Source organism: Lepidochelys kempii, chromosome 4, assembly GCF_965140285.1.
Source record: "Lepidochelys kempii isolate rLepKem1 chromosome 4, rLepKem1.hap1, whole genome shotgun sequence".
Lineage (NCBI taxonomy): Eukaryota > Metazoa > Chordata > Testudines > Cheloniidae > Lepidochelys > Lepidochelys kempii.
This window is the reverse complement of record NC_136383.1, coordinates 24,099,647-24,124,404: the sequence shown is the minus strand read 5'-3', so window position 1 is coordinate 24,124,404 and position 24,758 is coordinate 24,099,647. Positions and strand designations below refer to the sequence as shown.

The window sequence follows — 24,758 nt, the reverse complement described above, 5'->3', positions numbered from 1 at the left end:
ACTCTTATTGTTCAAGCATGGAATTCCGACCCATACGGATTCTATGGTACAGTTTGGTGGCACCTTAAAGACTAACAGATTTATTTGGGCATAAGCTTTCGTGGGTAAAAAAAAACTTCTTCAGATGCAACTGAAGAAGTGTTTTTTTACCCACGAAAGCTTATGCCCAAATAAATCTGTTAGTCTTTAATGTGCCACCGGACTCCTTATTGTTTTTGTGGATACAGATGAACATGGCTACCCCCTGATACGTGGTAGAGTTTGTTTCATTTAAGATTCTTACCTTATTTATCTCTATGCTTTCTTTTACATGTAGTGCCACTCCCCCACCAGTGCAACCTACTCTGTCATTCCTATATATTTCATACCCTGGTATTACTGTGTTCCACTGATTATCGACATTCCAACAAGTTTCTGTAATGCCTATTATTTCAATATCCTCAGTTGATGTGAGACTGTCTAGTTCACCCATCTTAGCAGTTAGACTTCTAGCATTTGCATGTAAGCACCTGTACATTTTGTTAATATTCAGTTGCTTGCCTTCGTGTGTTGTATTTAAAGGGACCCTTACATAAAGGGATTTCTACCTGTACTTTACCTACTTTTTTCCTATCCTCTTTACTAGGCTGTAGAGTTCCCTCCCCTTTAATAAATTCATCCCTAAGAGACATCTCTGCCCGAACTGTGTGCTCCTCCTCACCTGTTGGCCTTCCCACAGCCATTTTGTTTAAAAAATACTCTACACTCTTTTTAATTATGTGTGCCGTTACCATTTTGGTTTAGGTTGAGCATATGCCTCCTCTTTAAGAAGGATCCTCTATCTTCTAAAAGGGTGATCTCATTGGGATTATAAAAAAAAAAATAAAAATCTGAACCCAGCTGAGCTTTCCTGCATCGCTGAAAATGTCTGGTTCATTTTTTCCCTTCACCCTTTTTCACTTACGCATCGTGCCCTTCTGGGTTGTGACTGGGCCTGGAAGCAGACGGGCCAGAATACTAGCATGGATGTTCTTGAGGTGTTATCAGACAAAGAAACTTAGATTTAATGGGACAGTCTGTTCTCTGGACATCGGCAACCAAAATTTAGTCTCAAGATTTGTTTGGATAAGATCCTAAAAGAACGTAACCTCCAGAGCTTGCGAGAGTTACCCGATGTTATTAACTGTTATGGTGGTGGTTTCTCTCTACCCAACGCATGCTAAAGACACTTTTCAGACAAGGAGATGGACAAGATCCCAGCCTCAAAGGACCCACGACTTGTCATTCATAGATTATTCAATTATGTATGTCAAATATGTGTCTCTTGGTGTAAAGTAATAGCCTGAGATGGCTCCATTCCCCCTATTCCTGCCAGCCAGATGACAACACAGAAGGGCGTAGAACTTCAAAGAAAACCACAAGGGGTAGATTTAGGAGAAAGGTGACTGCCAGGGATGCTTCCTCCTCTGTGTAAAGCCTCTGTTGCTTGTTAGCCCGTGGCTTTGTGTAAAAGAGAGAGCCGGGGAGTGGGGTTGCAACAGGAGCAGGGGAACAGCACGTTCAATCTTCCACATCATAGTGCAGACTGAGGTCCGCATAAAAATGAGGGATCAGCTAATGCCTGGAGCGGCATCAACTCTCTCTCCATGGTTTGTCCTCCATCAAAAGACTCCCAGAGAACAGGTGCTCGCTGAGGGATAATAGCAGCACATCCACCGAGCTGTTGCGATGCCTTTGCTCTGTATCTGTGTCTCTCCATGTGTGAGGAAGAGGAGAATTTAAAGAGAAATGTCTCCCCCTTACTGCCCAATGGGGGCTGCCCTACCTCTTGGTACCCGGCCCACCATGGGTAATACCCCTTCCCCGCAAGTACCATGCATCTTTGGGCGGTAAATCCTTCCATATTTTCATTTACATGGGCGGGAAACGTAGGCCCCTTGATGCTTTTTCTGTCATCTGACTCCAAATGCTCTTCCCCACAAAATTCACCTCCGATATTCCTTGCTCCCCATACTTGTGGCTCCCCACATCAGGGAGAGTTTCCCACACACAGAAGGCACGGAGATCTACTGTACAGTTCTAAGGCTAGCATTCTCCCTAAGAAAGAGCAAATGATCACATTAACTGATCAAGCTGGGCCTGAGGTTTTTACCTAGACCAGCCTGGAGTGGTGATAAACCTGCTGCCTGTGCAAAGTTAGCGATAAATATTTCTGTTCCTTCAGCTGACTGACATCAAGCGCATATACAACTTGATTAGCACGAGGCTGCTCCTCCACTAACGCAAGCAATAGGATTCTGACTTTGTGCATGGTGATTGCTTTTGTGTTCAGTAACAACGCTGCTTTATTTCCACCCCCACCCCTTTCTACAAAACTTAGGAACCTACTGGCATTGATTATCCTCTCATGGATTCAGCAAGTACCATCACCACCATAGTGGGACCGAGCGCTTTCAGTATTCCCCTGCCCATCAGACAAAAGCTCTGCAGCAGCCTTGATGCCCCGCAGACCAGGGGCCATGACTGGAGGATGCTGGCCCACAAACTGAAATTGGACAGGTGGGTGTGTTGCCTGCGTGAACTCTACAACGTGGCTGAGTGACTACATAAGGGCTGTTGTTATAGACAGGTATGTGCGCGGGAAGTGAGCTCGCTCTCCGTTGTCCTTGTTAAGGGCCCAACCCTGGTGCCAGTGAAATCAGTGGGCTATTTGTCATTGACTTCAGTGGAAGAGGAGTTTCTCAAAGAGCACGTTTACAGAGTAAGGGGCCCACAAACTGGCAGGGCTTGGATAAACCACATAGGCAAAAGGACAGTACCAACTGTGAATAGGTGGGGCAGATCCCCATCAGCTGGTCTAAATCGGCTCAGGTCTATTTAAGCCAGGAGTGCAACCCTGATTTACACCAGCTGAAGATCTGATGCAGAAGGCTTCCATGCACAAGTGCAGTACAAAGACCTACAGACTAGTCACAGAGAACGCTCATGCAGAGTGTACATAATGGGTGTGGTTTGTGGATAGTTTGAATCAGCATTGACAGTGGCAGCCAGTCTTAGAGGACCATTTCCCTTCATTCTGTTGCAGGTACCTAAATTATTTTGCTACAAAATCGAGTCCTACTGGCGTGATCCTAGATCTTTGGGAAGCCCAGAATTTTCCCGATGGCAACCTGAGCATGTTGGCGGCAGTCCTCGAAGAAATGGGAAGACACGAGACAGTTGTTTCTTTAGCGGCAGAAGGAAAATATTGATGCAACCTCAGAATGAAAAAGAAGGAATGGAAATAAGGGAGTGGTATTGCCCTAAGAGCTACGAATAAGAAACAAAATGACTACCCAGACCAATGAGTTTCACAAAAGACATTTCCGAGAAGAAAAAATCAGCCCTGACTTTCACATATGTTCTCCTTGTACATTATGACAGGATCTAAAAGAAATCATACAAAGTTGTACCTTGAAAATATAAATCAACCTAACGTTCCCCTCAGCTTGGCTGTACACTGCTTGGTACAGGATTTTACAGTTTCCTAGGAAACGCTTTTTATAGCTATCCAGATGTATGGATAAACTTTCTTAACAATCCCAGTTTCTATGGACATTGTTTACATCAAATACCGGACAGAGGTAAGGAGACTGTCCAGGGCTCTTTATATTTTTGTTTAAAGCCATTCTAAACAAAGCTGTGGACAGTTGGTTGTGGCTATTTCGGATGATCAACTTCCAGTGAAATTCAGACTTTAGCTACAAATCCGTGCATCAACTGTCTCAAAATAATCCTCCCATCATTGTTCTGTTTCTTAGATCTGGTTGTAAGACCAGTGTTTTGAAACGTGTGCATCTGGAAAGCAGATAATCTGGGTGCTAAGCAGGAATGCATGTCTCTCTCCCCACCTCCCCCAAGGGAATTCCACGGGTTCTTTGTGAAAAATAGCTGTAGGATTGTAGGGAAGATAGGGATTCATTTTCAACTCACAATATAACCCGCTCCCTTCTTAAAGAAAGTGTGTGTGCGTGAGAGAGATGCAATTTGGAGTGTGGGTTGGGTGGAAGGAAATAACCCTGCAGATTCTGCTATAATGATTATTTACCGATAAGTATCTAGTGCAAGGATTATTATTATTTTATTTTAATTTCTAATTTTGTCAGCAGTAGCATGTATCATTCAAGTGTAGGCAGAACTTGTTCTCTCCCTTCTGGGACTGCGTGGGTTCTTCTAACACACTTCCTTTCAAATGCCACCCTCCCTTCCCTTCTTCAGCCATTGTGCTCACCCTACAAGGCCTCGGTTTGCCGACAAGGCATGCTCACATGTTAGCGTACGCTGGACCAGATCCTCCACTGGTGTAAATTAAAGTCAATGATTTACACCAGCAGAGGATCTAGTTCAATGAGTGCCAACTATCGCACCGTGTGAGCTTCTGCAACGCCCCCTATTTACTAACGATTCGAGGAGCAAACATCTCATTGTTATGCTCGAAGCCGGGGCTGCCCCATGCCAATGCTGTGAATACACCCTCCCAAACCAACCACACATAGCCCTTAATTTTCAGAAGCACGTGTAGCAACAGTATGCAGGTACTTCTCATGAATTGTGGGTGCTCAGCCCCACTGAAAATCAGTCCCTTCGATTTTAATCAAAGGTGTATGTTAGTGGAGGACAGTTATGGAACGGGGAGGCTGCTCCATTTTATTCTACGGGCAAATTCTGCTGTGGGTGAGCCATATGGTGGATCTTTGCTGCTGCTCTGCCTCCATGCAGGGAAGTGCCACTGGAGACCATGAGAGTTCCACCCCACAGGACAGTGTGAAATGATGGTGTTGAACTGTGCCCTACAGCGGAGCTTTCTCCTCGTTATTTCCACACCCGCTAAATGCTCTTCACAGTTGTCTCAGCAGTTACGGCTGGAACTCATTACCGCTGTTGTAGAACGTACTCATTTGTTTTCATCCCATGTCCCTCTTGGCCATTTTGTCGTGTGCAAACAGCTGATGTGGGGAGTTAGGCAAGTGAAGCTAACTGTTGTTTTTCCGGTTGCCATTTCTTTGCAGACTCATTTTGCTTTGTGCTTAGTGGGAAGAGTGACTCCTTTGTATGACACAGGGCATATACTTTCAATATTTCGTCCTAACTTTTCCTTTCACTTCCAATGCTAGGAAAGCATTCTCACCCATGCCATCGAGCCAGACCCTGGTTATTTTATTTATTTATTTATATTCTCACTTTGTATTCTTCTATGGGATTTTTTTTTCTCCTCAGGTTTTAAAGTCTGCATTTTTAAACGTAACTGTGGAAATGTCATTCGTCGAAATGGAAGGCGAATTTCGTCTGACCTTTTCCCCATTTTGACATTTCCGTAGGCTTTTTAGCTTCAGCTCAGTATCCCTGACAGTGTATTTATTAAACGCAGGACAATGTTCATAAAACCATTCCCTGGGTGGAGAGCAGTTTGCCAGCAACTCACAAGTGGTGAAACCCAGATATAGACTCAGAGGCTGGTGTGCACAGGTTCTTACCTTCAGAATCTGCCTGCGTTTTAGTGTGGAGTACTCTCTCTGATGCGCTTTCAACTAGATTATCCTTTTCATATGCTGCTTTATAATCCTGTTGTTTTCGGAACTAATCTAAACCCCATGGAAGTCTTTCCGTAGACTTGAGTGGGTTTTGGCTCAGTCTCACCATTTCCTCTAGCTTTCCCCGCCACTCCCCTCTTGTCTCCAATATGCGTTCCTAACCTAGCCTCATCTATGGCCTTCTGGCTCCTTCATTTCTCCCTCTTTAGGGAAGCAGAGTCCCTGCCTTTCAGCAACATTTTAACCATTTTCCCACGCTCTGTTCCTCCTCAGTGGTGTAAGAGTGGTGCTGAAAGATGTGTCCCAGTTTTCCTCCCTAAGTTACAGCTTTCAGCTCCAAACAGGTACATCTTTCATACTCCTCCTGCCGGGCTGCTCTTTCAGGACAGGCTGATACGCTTTTCTGTCTCTCAGCTCCTGTCTTCCCCTCCTAGGAACAGCTTTTGTGGTATAAACCTGTAAGATCCTTTGAACTCGCTACTGTACATTTTCACTCAGTAAGAAAATTTGCAGCCTTCTCACCTTAACCATGAGAGGAAGTTTCTGATGGGCACAGACTAAGCTGCCTTAAACGTAAGCTTGGTGTTGGAGCGCTAGTTGCCGACGGAGTGTCTGTTCTCTGGTTTAAAAAAAAAAATCTACAGCTAGGTGATTTTTGTAAGCAGTTGTGACAGCAGGTCAACACCATTCTCCATGTACTTCCCTTGCTTTGTCGCAAAGGGATTGGTCAGTAGGAAAAGCTTAGCCATAATCTGAGGGGGGTGGAGAGTGAGTGCCTGTCCAAACTAATATTGCCACTTGTTGAGAAAGGTGCTCCTGACTCAGAACCGCAGTTGTGCCTATTCTTCTTCCAGCCCCTCTGCTTGGGTGTCCAGGAATCCGAAAAGATCTCAAGTAATCCAGTGTAGGGACAAAGGTGCTCTTTACTTCCCTTCCCTTACAGTAGGTTCACATGGGTGGCAGGGTCTAATGACACCGTATAGCCTTTTGGTCTAGCCTAAATGTTTCTGTTGAATGGTCCAACATAAATTAACGCTCAAGATTAGCAATAGGTAACCGGTTGTACTTTGCAATCGCACCTCCTTGGATAACTGATTCGGGAATCTGGTGCCCCTCTGAGTCCCATCCAAACCTTTAGCTCTTTCTCGCTTTAACTTCCACATCAATTCAAGCTTCCTTTGTTTTGGGGGTTTTATTCCGACCCCGAAAAAGGCCAAAGTGGTTCATGGATGGCAGATACATTTGCAGCTCAAAACCCATCTTTCTAAATTCCACTTGGAGTGCTTCACATTCAATATGCATCCGTTCCATTCCACTGAAGAAATGGCGGTGGGGTGTGTTTTTGGGGAAGAGAGATACATTTTCAAAATCTCTTGGATGGGAGAAAATAGAAGCAGTCCTTACCTCTGAATGTTTGTACACACTGCCATCTAGTGCTAAGGACCATACTCTTTACGGAATACTGACACCAGCTTAAAACTCATAAAGATTACCTTACATATTACCGGAGGGAAATACATTTTGTGAGCTGGCTGTTTAGAATGGCAATTCAGTTGTGCAGACAGCACCAACTCTTAAGAACTTTCATAACATTTACAGTGGGTGAATCAGCTTGTTAAAAAATGTCTGCATGCTTCTTATCCTCAACATATTTACTTTTTATTTTTACTTTTTTTTCCAAGAAGCTTAATATTTTCATTGCCCACCTCATGTTTTTGAGTTATTGCAATTTTGCTGCTCATTATGCCACCTCCTCATTACATGTTGGTTGCTAATGATATAAATAAAATATATATGTTATATATAAATATATGTATAAAAAATATCTACAGACTTTGAAGAAAATCTTTAATTTCTGATTTAAAATCACTATTGGATGGAGTTGTTTTAGTCTCATTGCTTTGCGTTCTTTTGTGTTGTTTTCCTCGTAAAGGTGGCTGTCAGAGTACTGGATAAGTCCCGTGTAAGTTTTCCATGCACACACAGCTGTATCATATTGAACAGTATGAGACCCGATGATGATGATTTTTATGAACCATGTATGTTCTGAAGCGATTGAGGTATCTTCAGACAGGATTTGATTTTGTAGGAGATGGTTGGTGACCAAGACAGAAATGTAAACATTCACAGGACATTTAGCTGTTTGGGAGGCATATAGAGCAAAGATATTTCTGTTGATCACCTATAGATGTATTTACACAGAGTAAACCTATCGTCATGGATAGTGTCCTGGTGGGATTCTTGTCTCGCTACCCAAAATAGGATTGGGGTTTTTTTTAACCTCTTAGACTTTGTTGTATGTTTTAGCAGAGTAGTGACTACAGCACTTAGATTAATTTTATACAAGATAATGCGGTTGAATCTGTTTGAGCCTAAGTTCAGGGCACTTTGTAAACTACCTTATTGAGCATTTGAAAATCTTTTCAGGTATTTTTCTGATTGGGTGGCTGGCCCTGAAATGACTAGTCACCCTCAGAGGTCAGTCAAACTGAGGATGCAAGTGGTTTATGAATGAAAACAGAGCCTTTACACCTTCCCCTGTGAGGGACTCCAACCAGGTATTCACTTCAGGGTCACCCTTATTGCTATTTCTCATCTCTATTTTGAGCATTTAGCTTGCAAAATTTTGTAAGGCACGTTGCAGTATTATGTTCCCATCAAGGTGGGGATTTCACATGAATGCAAAGTTGAAGGGCAATAAAGGATATTTATTATAAGTGCTACAAGCCCTTAGCTATTATGGCAGATAAGGGTGGTTGAATAAGCGATTCCTACTTCCTCACAGCCTAGCTGCTGCTTTGGAAAGGACTCTACAGTGAAGTTACAATCCCTTGTCTGCACGCTCCATTTCATTCCAATGGAAAAAAAGTGAAAGCGATGTCCCAAAATTCAGCGTTTAGCATCACTGCAAGCTCAGGTAAGCAGAGCTGTGGCAGGAGGGAGGTAATGGTTTCAGTACTAAGAGCGTTGGTAACTGCCAAGATAATGCATGGAGATGGGCCTTCACTAAACCCCCAGAACTAAACACTCTGTCTGGTGGCGTGAGCTCATCTCTGGCTACAAACTCATTCACTTACCCCCCATTTAAGCTTGGTATGTCTCAAAGTCCCTCTTCAAGCAATGCCTATACAAAAAATATAAATAATTTCACTCATCTCTATAGGTGAAAGGGGTATTTAGCATTTCTTATGATGTCAGTGAAAGTGTACATTACATTAGTGGGTTAGTCTTCGCTACTGTTTACAGAGAAATTAATTGCTATGTGTGTATTGTACTCTGGATTTGACCTTCTCATTGCAGGAGACTCAATAGTTCTAGCACCAAGCTAACTGCTGGGTTTTCTTTTAAGAACCCAGATGTCACATCATTCAAAGCAGGATATTGATTTCTGGATGAAAATTTTGATTTCTGGTGGCATCCAGGGGCAGAACAAGCCTTAGCTGAGAACAGCTAGCTTTGTTTGCCAGAGCTTAGGTGGCCATTTCCACCGATCTACAGGAATGTGTAAACCAAGGATCCTAAAAAGAAATAAGCCTGCAAAATAAACAAGACTATAAAGAGCGAACTACATGGTAGGCTCTCATTCTCCAACCCCTGCATCAACCACCAACCCCTCCAGAGCAGGACATAAAACACGATCAGTATTGAGCATTTGTTCTCCCCAGCTGAAGTACAGGATGTACGTGTTTGACTTCATTTAGTAAAATGCCCTCTTTCCGTTTAATACTGAATAGTGACACGCAGATCACCCAGTCAATACCTTTTTAAAACACAGAGGTCTCTAACAAAGGAAAATCTTGCATGGCCTATGCTTTGAAGGTATGTCACAGTTCCACTACAGACACGTTACTTAAGGTTGTGGAAATTTGGTTTTTTTGCGTGATGTTTCGATACCAAGATGTATTTTGTTTGGTTTTCATTTTCCTGTTGCTGTATCTTCTATGCAATTCCTTTTCTAAAGAATCACTAACAGAGAAGTGCTAGCCATTGCATTATTTGTATTGCTGTACAGTGGAGGTGTGGTTTACTAGTTCTGAGTGTGCCTCTTCTCCCTTTTTTCTCCTTCCCTCTGTTTGTAAATGCCTGCATTTATTTTGTCAGCCTGACATGTACAAAGTGTAAGAAAGAATTTTTAAACAGGTAATAAATTATATTTATAAGCAACTAGAAAAAACAACCTGGTGTCCAAATAAGCATCCCTTTGTGCTCTTTGAACTGTCATCTTGGAAGGTGCTGTTTGTTTTTATATTTTTGCACATCCGTGTCCTCAAGCAAAGTGGTTTTTGGATATAAACATATGCCAGGACCCAGTCTTACTCCTAAAATGCTGCACAAGAGAAGCAGGGATCAGTACAACAAATTTATGGAGGGACATCATGCAATTTGAAGTGAACTAAAAAAATTTGGGGAGGGGAAAAGAGTGAATAGATGCTGAGATTTTTATTTTCAATATGCCTGTCCAAAGTATTGCATCTGACTGACACACAGCCCCTGGGGGGTTTGTAACCCAGAAATTACAAGAGTCTGCAGAAGCAGGACCATGTGGTTACCACTATTTGAGTTAAGATCCATTTGCGGGGCTTGAACATCAGTATTTTAATGTGTTTTTGGTTATTGTACCTCCACCAGACTCTCATGAGTAAAAAAGTGTCTAGCACGGTCCGGCCATTATTGCAGCATTTAAGATCAACGTGAGAGTAAACAATGGAAGTTTGTGTCCAAATATGTTAGGCAGGGCAAAATTTGGACTTAAGTTGAAAGAAATATGCCTAGAGCACAGGTGTATTTAGTGAGGCTTTGGGGAGTGGTGTCATATTCCTTTACCACACAGCAGACCAGTAGCCTTGAAAAGCTTCACAAGAGCAGAACCTATAGTAATAAACTATCAAGTTATTTAATTTTAAACCCACATCCTCCTACTCTGACCTCCCATATAGCCCCGCTGCATTACATTTCACCCAATAGCGTTAGGTGGACTTAACCTACGAGTCCTCAGAAGGCTACAGTGTTGTGTATCATAGACAAAGAACAGAAGAGACCAAGGCGTGACCACTGCCAGGGAATTGATTAGCTGAGATAAGCCCAGATGGTACTGTTTAGGATTGTAGAGTCTACCATTCCTTTTGGGAACAGCCAGGACAGTGGAAGGCTAATTTTACTGTGTTTTCTTCCATAGGGGAGGAAAATGCCGTTGTACAAGGTTAAAAAAGTTTTCATACCTCAATACAGTGGAGGGTTAAGCACAGAAAGAGCTCAGGAGGCGAGGATCTCATTCTTGGGCTGCCTGCACTGTGTAAACTGATGCATCTGATATCAGATCCCAGCAGATGGCTGAAGCCAATATTCAACTCTTCTCCCATTGATAGACAGGGACAATCATGAAATGCCTCCTGAAATGAGGTGGTTTTGTACTAGTAAGAGTATGCTAGGCCTCTCATTCAAAGGAGCTTTGCACATTAACTATTTACACCCACAGGGCAACTGTTGCCAACCTCACATCTAGCAATATCTGATTTTTTCCTCAGAGGCCCAGCTCCTAGAGTTATTAAAACTGAAGTGGAGTTGAGTAGTTTTCTAGCTATCACGATTGCAGAGAAAAGCTTGAACACATGCCTTGAGTACACCCAGAAGGTACAGAAACCAGAAAGCAATTAAAAACCCTAAAATAATGTAAAGCCTTCATTATTTTTGCATGCTTGGAGTTAATGATAGATACTGCCTACTTCAGGGAAGCAGTTGAGAGTCCCCTGTTTAGACACTAAGCCTGATTCTCTCCTCAATTACCATACACGGGTGCAGAGTCAAAAGTAATGGAGTTACTCCTAATGGAGCTATATGGCATGGATGGGTGGGAGATCAGAATCAAGACCAATATTGAAAATGTACCCCATGCCCAGCTGCCAAGGTTAAAAGCCTAGTCCAGGGCAGACATGAAGTGGTCTGGTGAATCTCACCCCACCCAATCTTCCCATGAGGAAACACACAGCTTGTCCCAGTGTCTGATTTAGGGGGGGGGGGGAGGAAGAGAACCTAGAAGCAGTAGGGGACCAAGCATGGCTCCTTCCTGCACAAGGCCCAGCTCAAACCAGAGCTCTACTTCAACCTTAAAGAACCACGTGAATTACCACAACTGAAATGCTGGCTAGAGGCTTACCCTTGCCTCTGCCTCTTTCTTGGAGGCCTGTGCAGCCTTTATTAGATAGGTTACTTCATGAGTGATCTTTTCATCCCCTCCCTGACTTGAGATTATCAGGGATAAATTTAACCCTGAGAGAGGACTAAATTTAACTTAGTTGGCCTCAGTGACTTCACCAGGGGTGAAACTGGATTAATGTCTTTTCTCACTTGGTGCAGCAGTGGAAAAACCCAGCTTCCTGGATCAGTTTCAAAAGCCAGTCTTCAAGTGGCTGAAAGCTATTTCATACCCCCTTCAAGTTTCCCCATGACACATGCATGTGTCTTTACAGGTTCTTTCATCAGCCAGAAAGCAATCCTACCACTCCTAACCCACTAAGCTACTGCAGGGTTGGTCAGACAATTTATAGTTCTCTTACCCTTTAGTTGCTTGAGTAGTCATCCCCTTGGAATCAATGGGCTGTGCAAGTGCTCTGCCTTGTGGGGTGTGGAATCAGGCCCTGTGCCTATTTCTAAAGCATTTTTGAAGATGAAGATTAAAGATAAACTTATACCAATAACAAACTAGCAGGATCGTAACAGGAATAAGGCAAAATACCACATTTATTGTGAATGCAGAAAATCTTAGTAAGCAGTTATAGCTATAACATTCCATTCAATCTCATTTATTCACATTCATTCATACACACAGGTTCTGCAAGGTTGTTATCGTTGCTCTTGCCAAGCCACAGCCCCAGGTGGCATGGACATGAGGAGGGAGTAGGGCCTTGTTAGATGCACATCTGATGCTCCTAGAAGTTGGTTTGCAGAATCAGACCCCTAAGTTCTCCTCACTTTCTAGAGTCCCATTTTTAATAGGACTTTATTCCTATGTCAGTCTATGGAAATTGCTTCATCCTGCTGTTGCTGAATCAGTCAGCAGATGGCACATTCCTGATGGCTCCATGCTGCCAGACGTTATCTTGTTCTTGGGTTCTCCCATCCATGAGGCTGTTGGGTGGATTCCAGTCTGCCCCCTGGGGTCCTCTAGTTGTTTCTACTTGATGCCTTCTTCAGCTGATTGAAACTGGATTCTTCAACTGGCACCTCCCTGTTCATTTATTTATTATCCATGCCAAGCATCCATCCATATACCTCCTATCTCTATTTTAGATCACAATAGTTAACAAAGCAAGATAAATACAACAAAAAGGGCAGGGAGTCTGTGCTGTTTGTTATTACAAAGTATCGCTTTGAGTCTGTGTGAGTAGTTGGTTCTCAAAGCAATACGTCTTAGGATGTACTAAGACCATTAGCAGCTGGCAACTTTCACAGAGGGAGAGAAACAGTAAAAACAGGAGACCTCTTAATTAGTAATACCCTGGAATTTAAACTATGGGGAATCAAACTCACCGGTGATTTTAATCCAGAACTTCTTTAATATGATCTAACATAACCCATACAGGATACTGCACCCTTCTGAGGATGCCAGATGAGCACATATCTTGGTCAAAATACAAGCAGTGGGTAAACACCGTTGACTATGCAGATGTTGCTTTGGTTTTTACCATTATGTGAGTATTCAGGCAGATGCTTATGGAGGTTGCCAAGACAATTCCATCAACTTTAGTGGAACCAGTCCTGCATCAGAGGTAGACCCATAGCAACACAAGGTTGAACTTTAGGTCTGTCAAACAATTTAAAAAAAAATTAATGGCCCTCAATAGAAGAGCATTTAAATGTTTTTGGAGGTTTTCTACATTCTCAAATATATTGAATTACAAAACTGAATACAGAGTAGTGCTCACTTTCTTTAAATACAAAGATTCAAGGTAAACATAGTATTTCAATTCATCTAATACAAGTAGTGCAGTTTCTTTATCATGGAAGTTGCACTTACAAATGTGGATGTACAAACACTGCATTCAAAAACAAATCAATGTAAAAGGTTGAGGCTACAAGTCCATTCAGTCCCCCCACCAGACAAACAAGTTTGGTTAAATTTTGTAGGCAATAATGCTACCTGCTTGCTTCTTGTGACGTTGTAAACAAGAGAGACCAGGTGTTTGCATGGCACTGTTGTAATCACCACAAGATATTTATGTGCCATGTGCTAAAGATTCATGTCCCTAAATGCTTCAGCCACCATTCCAGAGGACACGTAGGTAACCTCTGTTGACACCTCTTCTTCTGTCTCTGTAAAAAGACAAATAAAAACCTATAACCGGTGGGGTGGAAAAATACCTCTTTGTTCTCTGCCATTGACCAGTCCTTGATGCACAAAAGTCAGCACGACCAGATAATTGAAGGACTTAACTGTGGAGGAGGCTTTTAATTTCTCCAAATCTAAACAAAGGGTAGGTGGGGGAAGGAATTTGTAGGAAAAAAGCTGGATGAGTCACCCTCAGGAAGGTTAGTAGTAAGCAGAGAGTCCATCTGGAATGGAAAAGAGGAGTTGATCAGCCAAAAAAAGGAAAAAGGTTAGAAGAGTATAAAAATAAAATGAAATTCTATAAAGAAAAAAAGGATGCTAGAGGTTGGGTTGCTACAGTGTGGATAGGAATGAGATTAAAGATAATGGCCCCCCCAACGCTAAGTGAAAACAGTATTCAATAATATGTCTGCTGGGAAAGAGTCTAAAAATAGAGGTGGAAAAGAGCATACTAAGCTTTTAAGTTGGGGCCTTGTAGAGAATTTGCATCCCAAAAATAGGGATCTGATACCGCTAATCCAGTAACAAGGATTTTTAATAAGTTTGTGGGAGCAGTACCATGACAACTGAAGTCTAACTAATGTACCTACATTAATGGGGGGGGGGGGGGGGAGGAGGAGGAAGGAGTAATCTAGGTAATTAGATACCTGTTAGTCTGACCTCAGTAGTCTGCAAGGTTTTGGAGCAAATGGTGAAAAAAAATTTAGAGGTAAAATGTAAAGGGGATGTAATGCAACACTAGTTTACCAGAGATAGGATAGTTTGGTATGATCTAATTTCTTTTGAAAAAAAAGAGTTTAAGTGCAATTGTACTTGCTCTACTGTACTTTGGTAAAACATTTGACATGGCACCACATGGGACATTAGTTAAATTAGGGAAGATGGAGATCAAGACATGTATTGTAGGTGGATCAGAAATTGGCTGACGGTAACTGGTTGTGCTGAAAAAGGGAATTATAGGACTGGAAGGAGGTTACTGGTGGAGATCAAGGATCTTAGCCAATACTTTTGTTACCTTGGTACAAAAAGTAGAAGTATGCTAATGAAGTTTGCTGATAAATGTGGGGGGCCCCAGCAATACAGAAGAGGAGCATCCAATTATACAGAGATCTGGGCAACCTTGTAGGCTGGAGTAACAGAAATGGGATGAAATTAAATAGTACACAGTTCAAGGTCATGCACTTAGGTTTTCTTAAGAATTTCTTTTACAAGTTGGGGCTCTTCAGTTGGAAGGGAGGAGGAGGAAAGTGACCTGGGTGTGTGGGTTGATCATAAAATGTGAGCCACCAGTGCAATGTGGCTTTGAAAGAGGCAAATGTGACCCTCAGAGGTAATTCGGAGAGGTATTTCCAGTACAGGAGGAGAAGTTAGTGCTGTTGTACAAGACAGTGTTCAGACCTCATTTGGAATATTGTGTACAAATCTGGTCACCTATGTTCAACATCTTAATTTAAACTGGAACAGGTACAGACAAGAGCTACTAGGATGATCAGGGAAACGGAGGGACTTTGCTTGTTTAGTCTCATTTGACTAGAAGAGCTTGGCTTTATAGTCTCAAGAGAAGGCTGAGAGGGGTAAGATTGTTCTCTATAAATCGATTAGAGGGTAAATAGCTGTAATAGTTTTTGACCCTCTCTGGTAAAGGAGAAGAGAACATGGGGCTATAAACTGGCCATGAACAAATTTAGCCTGGAAATTAGAAGGAAGTTTCTAGCCATCAGAGGAGAAGTTCTGGAACAGCCTCCCACTGGCAGATACAGGAAAAGTTTAGTAGTCAGAACAGGACAAATTAGATTGTTAGTGACCTTGGGAATATTAAGTCTTCTTCAGCAGCATGTGGGTGTAGGTCACTTGTCAGGATTATCTCTGTATCACATTTACTAGTTTCCCTGCTACTGCCAGGGCCTCCTGTTCTCTGCCTGTGGCACAGTCTAGCCTTCCATGGGTCTTATTTACATCACAGCTTCCAGAACCCATGTGGCAGGATGTCAAGGCAGAGGAAGTGAGAAGGTTGTTATGAAAACAGACTTCCTCTCAGTACTACAAAGTAAGAGACTCCAGACTTATTTCTGGAAGAATTTGTAGTCTAAAAATTTTATCCATCTCCTTTAGATAGCAAAGTCTATTCCTCTCTGTAGAAGGACAGGCTTGGCCAGGTTTTATTTCAGGGAGCGGTTACTTGAATTGGTCTGTGTGTTGGTCTGAAGATAAGACGACCTGTGAAGAACACATGAACAGCAAGGCCAGCCACCAGATGGGAACAATATTAGTTAGGTTTGCTCTCACATTGGGCCACTAATAAGTATGCACTGCCAATGGACTTTGGGAGAGTAGTCCACATCATGTCCTGTCAAGGCAAACAGCACCTCCTGAATAGGTTTCTTCAAGTCTAGAGGGTTTATTCATTCAGTGGCTCCTAGGTTTTTAGCCTTGGCAAATTTATCTTTGTTGATGTCCATCCCAATGATCTGGGAAGCACCATCTGACTTACAGCCAGAGAGGCTAATTCCTCCTAAACTGAAGATGGCACATGGAAATGATTTCTGCTACATACAATTTGTTAATATGCTAAGAAAGCAATTATACCATTTGTCCTTGAAAAGGGCCTGTGTACACACAAGTACATACATACAAGTATTGATGGCAGCCCATATCCAGTGGAAAACCCACAACCAAGCAGACAGACTTCATTCAGAGGAGGAGATGCAGCAGCAATTCTTGCTGAGACAGAATTGGGCACAATTGTATTCTACAAAGGTGCTGATTATCCACAGGAATCAGTGGATCTGCTTCCCTTGGGAGGGGAGTGTGCAGTTCTTGTGACTCGGAGAAGCGGCTGGGCGACATCCAGACTTGACAGTTCTTTAAGGCATGGCTAATATTGTCAGCGGGTGAGATATAGGTAACAAAGTTAAAGACTCACAGTCTTCAGGCAACAGTTGACGTCAGGATTCAAAACAGGAGCTGCATTCACCACACTGAGGGAGACAGAGAGAGGAGACTTAGGAAAAGGCCAACAAATTTGGTCTTAAATGCTCCTAAACCAAACAGACTCATGATTAACTGCCAGGCAACAAGTCTGGCTTTTCAATCAAGCATTGTATTATGTGGTCTTCTGAAAAAAAAAGTCTGCTTTACCTGTCAGCTGGAGATTGGGAAGCATCATTTTTAGTACTTCAAGTGTACAGAGAGTTTATTCACAAAATTTAACAGCAGCTAAGCTTTAAGAATTCTCATCTAATTTTAGATGAGTATCAAGAATTAGGTTCATACAGTTACAATACTCCATCCAAGAGGTGAATTTTCTTCCTTAAAGCTATTCAGTTGTAAGCAAAAGGATGAATTGCAAGTCTCAACTTAATATAGGCCCTGTTACCCAAGTTATTTCTATTCCAGTGACAGGGAATTTAATAAGTTGCTTGGTGGCCTCCCAGTGCTCATTAGACGAAAGAAAGCCAGTAGTCCCCCCGCTGAGTGAAAATGTTGAGATGGCTTTGTACTGAGCAGGCAACCATTGAGTAATACGTTTTAGAATCTGGGTTAGAGAACCAGAAAAGGCCTAAAGGAGATTTGCTTCCCCTTCACTGCATGCCGATCTAGCACTAATCATTAATCTGTATATTAGAAAGCTACATTTTGACTTCATTGAATATTCACACAGTAGCAGCCTGCTCCCGCTCCCATTGGGGTCAATGGTAATACTCCCATTAACTTCAGTGGTGCATGAACAAGCCCTCGACCTCTTGTGTAGGTTACAGACAGCTTTCCGGCTTCCATTTTCAAAATGGAATCCTTATTTCCACAAAAGGAACTCCTTTGCCAAGACTCTTGACAATCCCAGCTCCTTCATGGCCAGGAAGGACTGGGTAATCTATATTTGGGAAACCACCTTTCAGAACACGGTCATCTGTCCAACATAGCCCTGTGGCTACAATCTGTATGGAAATGAAAGGACACATGAACCCTGGAATGTACACAGGCTTCTATTAAAGTGTCAGCTTCAAACAAACGATTATTGGAGCCCATTTATTGTTTTGTACTTTTGTTACAGGAGATCAGTGTTCCTATCGGTTTATTAGCTGTGTGCTTAGACCCCAGCTGTTTGGTCAGCCTTATATTCAGTGCTCAAGAGGACTTAAGTCATTTCTAGGATGCCTCCAGATTAGTTTTCTAGAAATCCAGTCTCAACCGTGAGTACACATAACATTCTATTCTGGCAACTTGTCAGCTAAGTGCTTTACAGTTTATAGGCATGAAACTGTTTCATAACCTAATTGAGAATTTCCTTTCTAGACACATTCAGAATATTTGCTTAGGTAACCATAGGAGATTTCAGGTGGCTCATGCAGTACTGTACATTTGCATGGCTACCTGCCAAGTGGATTAAGTGCCCATGTTTTAAAAAATTTTTATTAAAACTGCACACACAAATCAAGTATTTGCATGGAGAAATGGCAAGTTTTGCATTAAGTCAGTTTACATCCACAAATGTCCTATGCCCATGCCCACTTACTGTGCACCAAATTTTGCACAATTTCAATGCAAATAAATTTGAAGGGTCAGGCCCAAAATGTTTCCCTCATTCTTCACAAGTGAGGATGTCAAGTTTAGTCTTTGTAGATTTTTATTCACATTGAGAAGGTCACATCTTTCTCAGATCAACAAGCATCAATTTTCATTGCTCAGGGCTTGTCTGCACTACAAGGTTTTGCTACTTCAGTGGCATAGTTAGCTGCTAGCAGAATGGCTGCAGTAACAGGTATCCTGGAATACACTGTTCTGGAAGCAACATAAGATATACCAGCATAAGGCACTTCATACTAGTATAGCTATATTAGTACAACAAAAACTACACCCCTAATTTATATATATATAGTTTGGTAACTTGTAGTTTAGATGACCTAAAATATCCTGCAGTGCCTAACATTACTCCTCCTTGTAGAAGGATCAATATTAGGATTCTGGGTTCCTCACTGAAGTTTGATATGCTCTCAAGAAGAGAGAAATACAGAACTTTTGCCATGAATTCCTGGATTACATTGTGACACTTGCAGATCAAATGGCAGCTTTTAGGCCTCAGCCAAGCACTAAAACTCATTGCTTGAAACCAGTTCAGCTCACCTGTGTGTTGGTATAATTAGGATGGGTAGTGGACTTGCAAGCCTTTCCTAAGGACTAATGTATGAATCCTACTTCTAATGTCTATAGACCATGCTATAAAGTGATACTTCAGTGTTGGCTATATAGCTTTAAAATATTTGTTCTGAACTATATAATTAACAAACAAAAAGTCTTTACCTAGTGCTAAATCCCTAGGAAAGTCATTCCAGTGGGCAGTAGGGCCTACCAAAACTAAATGGGCCATGGATCACCACCATACAAAGACTTGTTAACTGCTCCTGCACGGGCTAGGTGCAAAAGGGCTCATCCCATCAGCTTGAATTCTGGAAGAAGGAAATAAAGATGGATAAAAAGTGTTCATGGCAGCTCTTCGCTGTTCAGACTCACAGGGCTGAAGCTAAAAAGCAGAGATCCTTGTAGTCATCTGTAAGCACCGAATCCAGATTGACATTAACTGGAAACTCATTTGTTATATATAATTAATGCCTGCTTTAACCTGTAAACAACTCATTTCTTTTTCCTAGTTAAATCCTTTGTTGACTATAGGCTGGCTACAAGTGTTGTCTGTGGTGTGAGATCTGACCGAGGGTAAGTGGTCCCTTGGGACTGAAAGCAACCTGAATCTTTCATGATCTTTGGTGTATGGCAACCAACTATCTCTAAGTTCAGCTTGCCTGAGTGGCAAGACAGACTGGAAAACCAAATGGGACTGACTGGTATCATGCTTCTGGAGTTCATTTGTTAGTAGGCTGATGAAATCCAATTGTAGATCATACAACCAGTTTGGGGCATCTGCCCTGCTTTTTGACACAGTCTACTCAGAAGTTGGCACTGTCGTGACCCTCCCCAGACAGCAGGACATAGATCATCCCAACATTTTGTCTCTTGTTGTTTAAGAGTTGGTTAGTAGCCAGACCCCAGGTAATGTGACAGAGTGTGGATTTCTAAGGGTACCTCTACCCTGAGAGCTGTAGAGGTGTCCATAGCCCTCTATTGTCCACACCAAAAGCCCAGAAGCATATGTCTGAAGGCAAGAAGAGTGTGAGTAGGCTAGTATGCCTGAGGGGTGTGGGTAAACACTCTCCTTCCATACCTGTGCCAGTTTCCAGCATGGATGGGAGTAAGGGACAAACGAGAGACCTGGTAGTAGTCCTCCACCCACATTCTCACTACATACTGAACCCTTTTCTACTTGACCATTACCCAATCTGTAAAGTGCCCTTCACCCCCATTCTCACCAGTAGCAGCATGTTGCACTGACCATATCAGAATTGCTTTCTGCCGCACTCTTCACAAGTGAGAACGGATCATAAGAATGGCCATACTGGGTCAGACCAAAGGTCCATCTAGCCCAGTACCCTGTCTTCTGACAGTGGCCAATGCCAGGTGCCCCAGAGGGAATGAACAGAACAGATGATCATCAAGTGATCCCTTCCCTGTCACTCATAGTCCTGAGCCTCTTTTTGCCAGAAGCTGTATCCCTGCCCATCCTGGCTAATAGCTATTAATGAACCTATCCTCCATGAATTTATCTAGTTTTTTTGAACCCTGTTATAGTCTTGGCCTTCACAACATCTTCTGGCAAAGAGTTCTACGGACTGACTCTGCATTGTGTGAAAAATGCCTTCCTTTTTTTAAGAAAAAACTGGCTGCCTATTAATTTCATTTGGTGACCCCTTGTTCTTGTGTTATGAGAAGGAGTACACAACACTTCCTTATTCACTTTCTCCACACCAGTCATGATTTTATAAACCTCTATCATAGCCCCCTTACTCTATTTTCCGAAGTCCACCTTATCTCTCTCCTCATACAGGAGCCATTCCACACCCCTAATAATTTTTGTTGCAGTGATAAATGAAGGGGAAGCCCCCTTTTATGGGCACCCAGACAGTCAACTATAAAAATCCCTGTTAGGAGCTGTTCTCTATTTGCTTTACCTGTAAAGGGTTAAAAAGTCCACAGACAAAAGGAAGGGAGTGTCACCTGACCAAAAGAGCCAATGGGAGGGCTGGAACTTGTTAAAATTGCAGGGTGGGGGAGAGAACTACACACACACACACTTTCCTTTGTTGTTCTCTGGAAAGAGGAGACAAGCAGCAATGCTGTAAGAAGCTTTAAGCCAGGTATGGAAAAAAATCATATACCTAGAACTACTTATTTATGTATCTGGGATTTCAAATAAGTAGATCAGGAAGTGTCTAGAAAGACCCAATTAGGTTTATCAGTGTTTATTTCTTATTGGCTTGTGAACGCCTCTGCGCTAACCCCAAATGCTTTTGTTTTGCTTGTAACCATTAAGCTGGACCTCAGGAAGGTTATTCTTGATGTTTAATTTTTAACAGTGGGGTTTTTAAAATCTAGCAAAAGCCTGAGTTCCAGATGTATTTTTTCATTTAATAAAATTTACCTTGAAGAACAGGTTTGGATTTGTGTCCCTAAGAGGTTTGTGCCTATGATGTTTAATTAGCTGGTGGCAACAGCTGATTTCCTTTGTTTTCTTCTCAGCTCTTTCCTAAAGGGGTGTGTGAGAAAGGGCTTGAGGGTACCCCACAGGGAGGAATTCCCAAAGGGGTTTTTGCACTTGGTGGTGGTGGCAGCATCTATCCATCCAAGGTCAGAGAGAGAAGCAGTAACCTTGGAAGTTTACTACAAGGCTGGAGTGGCCAGTATTAATTTTTAGAATCCTTGCAGGCCCCCACCTTCTGCACTGGAAGTGCCAGAGTGGGGAATCAGCCTTGACAGTTGCCCTTTTCCAATAGATCTTTTTTGATTGGGAACCACATGTGCATATGGTATTCAAGGTGTGGGCATGCCATGGATTTATATAGAGGCAATAAGATATTTTCTGTTGTATTCTCTATCCCTTCTAGTGATAGCCAGCATTCTGTTTGCTTTTTTGACTGCTGCTGCGCATTGAGTGGATGTTTCCAGAAAAACATCCACAATGACTCCAAGATCTTCCTTGAGCAGGAACATCTAATTCAGACCCCATCATTTTGTAGGTATAGTTGGGATTATGTTTTCCCATGTGCATTACTTTGCATTTATCAACATTGAAGGTTCATCTGCCATTTTGTTGGCTGGTCACCGAGTTTTGAGAGATCCTCTTTTAAGTCCCAGGTAGACTTAAAAGACCTGACTATCTTGATTAGATTTGTATCAGCAAATTTTGCCACCTCACCATTTACTCCTTTTTCCAGATCCTGTTTTGAGAGCAGCCACCTGGCCCACCACCACATCCAGGTGTCAATGTCTAGTCAGAGTACACCATCCTCTATGGCTTCTCCTGGAATGGCAGGAAGAGTCACCCATACCAAGAAATTTCACTGAGCTGGAGGAGCAGATTTCAGCCCAGGACCAGAAGGAATCAAGCACTGGAGGCGCTCATACAAGATGGCAAAACACTTCAACAGTTGCTCCAGGTGGGCTCACTGTATGTGCCCCTTCAAGGAGCATGATGGGTGCTGTCAACCGCTTTCAATGCACAGCCAGAAATGAGTCATGACCCCCTCCTCCACCCTGTCAGACCAGGAGGCGGATGGGATGCTGAGGAGGATGCCTTGGAAGGCAAGTAGCATGTGTTTTTTGGTACCCAGCGGAGCCAGCTGAGGAAGACCACCCCACCCTCATCCCAATGAGCCTAGGGAGGACCCCCAAGTCATGGCAGGAACCAGAGCCTATGACTGGTAAGTTACAATACACCCTCCCTTTGACAGAGGCCCAGTGGTGGTTTACTGTTGAGTATCAAATTCTCAGCAGGCCTGATACGCTCACTACAGCAAATACACTTTGGGTATCTATCAGGACAAAGTGGCATGTAAGGATCATTGGAAAACTAAACTCACTGATCATTAATATTTTTATATGGGGTGCACACAAAGAGTTATAACTGTGTTCAAATTATGCTCTTAAAATTTGACAAGCAATACATAAATACAGCCTGCCTTAAACAAAGTAAGGTGTATTTGCTTGTCTGACCAGCTTGGTCATCAGGCAGAGACAATGAAGGTACATTTACATAATAAGGTAAACAGCTACCTACCTAGAGAGTGGGGAGACATCCTCTTAACTGTAAGGACAGTAGGTCTGACCCTTAAATAATAAGCAATTGAATCAGCTAATTGTATACATATTCTTACTATACTATTAAGGCCCTATTTAACTTGCAGATGCAATAATATTAGGCTTCTAGTGCCATTTTGACAGTGGGAGCCCTGGGTGGCTACTCTAAATTGCAGAAAAAGTAATGGATTTTAATAATGGACCTTATTTACAGTAATATTTCTCCACCATTTTCCATGGCTTGGCTGCAATTTTTGGCCACAATTCATGTACAGCCTTATGTACTATAAAAGTGCATCAAGTGAGGTCTTGTATGAAAGCCTGTGATACACTGGCGATTAATATTTTGAAACATCTATTTTGCACTATGAGGCATTATGGATACTCAAATATTCTTTACACTCTTCTTCATCCTACAGCCATCTTTCTGTTGCCAGTCTCTGAGCTTTACATAAGTCCCGCCTGTTCCCCCACAAGTCAGAGCTTGCTTCCAATCAGCAACCTCCTCTTAGCCTACCTATTTGCTGATTAATTGGGCCTGCCTGGCCTCTGAGGGCCCATGTGGCAAGTACACCCCAACAACAGGGGTGAAGACATTGGAGTTCTCCATGACTTAAAGGATTCAAGAGGCCTGGTCTCTCGAAATCAGACCATTGGGTCCTTCAACCAAGGAGGTTCAAGCATCTGGGAAGTGAATGCAGTTAACAAGCCTGCTTAGGTGAAGTTAGTTTTAGAAGTGTTCTCTTTTCCACTTTTGTTTATCACCCTTTCTAGCATTACTCCTTATACTTGAAGACACTTAAACCGCTCACCTATTGTTTAGTGCGCTGGGGAGGCCAGATTTTAAGATCTGGGGCATTGAAAGCATCATACACTCACTCTTCCTCCCTGGATAACGTGCCTTGCATTGCTACATCTGAGTTTGAATTGTAGTGCTGAACCAAACACTGTCACAGGCAATCCCTTTATCAGACTCCTCCAACTTTCCCTCCTGCATCCAGTCCCCACTCTGGTCCATCCCAGTTATAATCCAATGATTTTATTGATGTTTGACAAGCCAGTGTTATGCATTTACCTGAAACTATGGCTTAAAAAAATAAATCAGCTTATTAATGAATAGTTGTGCCCCTGTAGCCATGCATTTCTTGACCAGCAGTCAGGCAGCAATGGCCTCAAGGCACAAGAATGCCCACTATTTTAAGAATGAGAGGGTTAAGACCTTACAATGGGTTTACAGGGCAGTCATTTTGCCTGGCACATCAAAGTGACCCATGACTAAATACGCATGGGAAAGGTGATCTAAACCCTTCCTAAAAGGGTGGTCATTAGAGAAAGACATGACAAGAAGCCAGAACTCAGAGTGGGGAAAAGGGAGAGACCTACATTCTCTCAGTAGCCAAGGGTCTTTTTGCCCCACAGTTGCCTGAGGCCCAAGAGAAGCTAGACTGGGGGTTTAGTGGGTTGGCAGATCCCTCCCCATCCAGCTCAGCGGAAGGCCAATCCATCTCACTACACCCCTGAGGCACTACCCCTATCAGGGATTAGATCTTAGGTGGGACAATTCAGTTCACTTCAATAGTCTCAAGGAGACCAAGCTCCCAGGCAGGCAAGCAGTTTAGAGGCCCAGGCCATACAGAGAAATAGGCCTGTGAGCCTAAGGTGGGGAAGCTACCACCCCAGGGTAGGGTCAGCAACAGGGC

General features: G+C 42.7%; 1 protein-coding gene across 20 annotated transcripts in view; it reads left to right on the top strand.

Moving 5' to 3' along the window:
• The window catches only part of UNC5C (unc-5 netrin receptor C), a 398,261-nt gene that overhangs the window by 341,979 nt on the left and 31,524 nt on the right, over positions 1-24,758 (top strand). For 9 of the 20 annotated variants that reach the window (XR_013635666.1, XR_013635668.1, XR_013635669.1 and 6 more), the window contains exons 16-18: positions 2,360-2,538; positions 3,065-3,602; positions 22,197-22,682. Coding sequence is in view for 4 of the 20 variants with exons in the window: in XM_078852440.1 (XP_078708566.1) it covers positions 2,360-2,538; positions 3,065-3,230 (345 nt within the window). In the remaining 16 variants the exon portion in view is untranslated. Of the gene's footprint in view, positions 1-2,359; positions 2,539-3,064; positions 9,727-17,926; positions 18,066-19,520; positions 19,585-21,866; positions 21,999-22,196; positions 22,683-24,758 lie in introns of those variants that run through there. The other 11 variants (XM_078852440.1, XM_073340726.2, XM_078852438.1 and 8 more) reach the window with 6 other exon arrangements.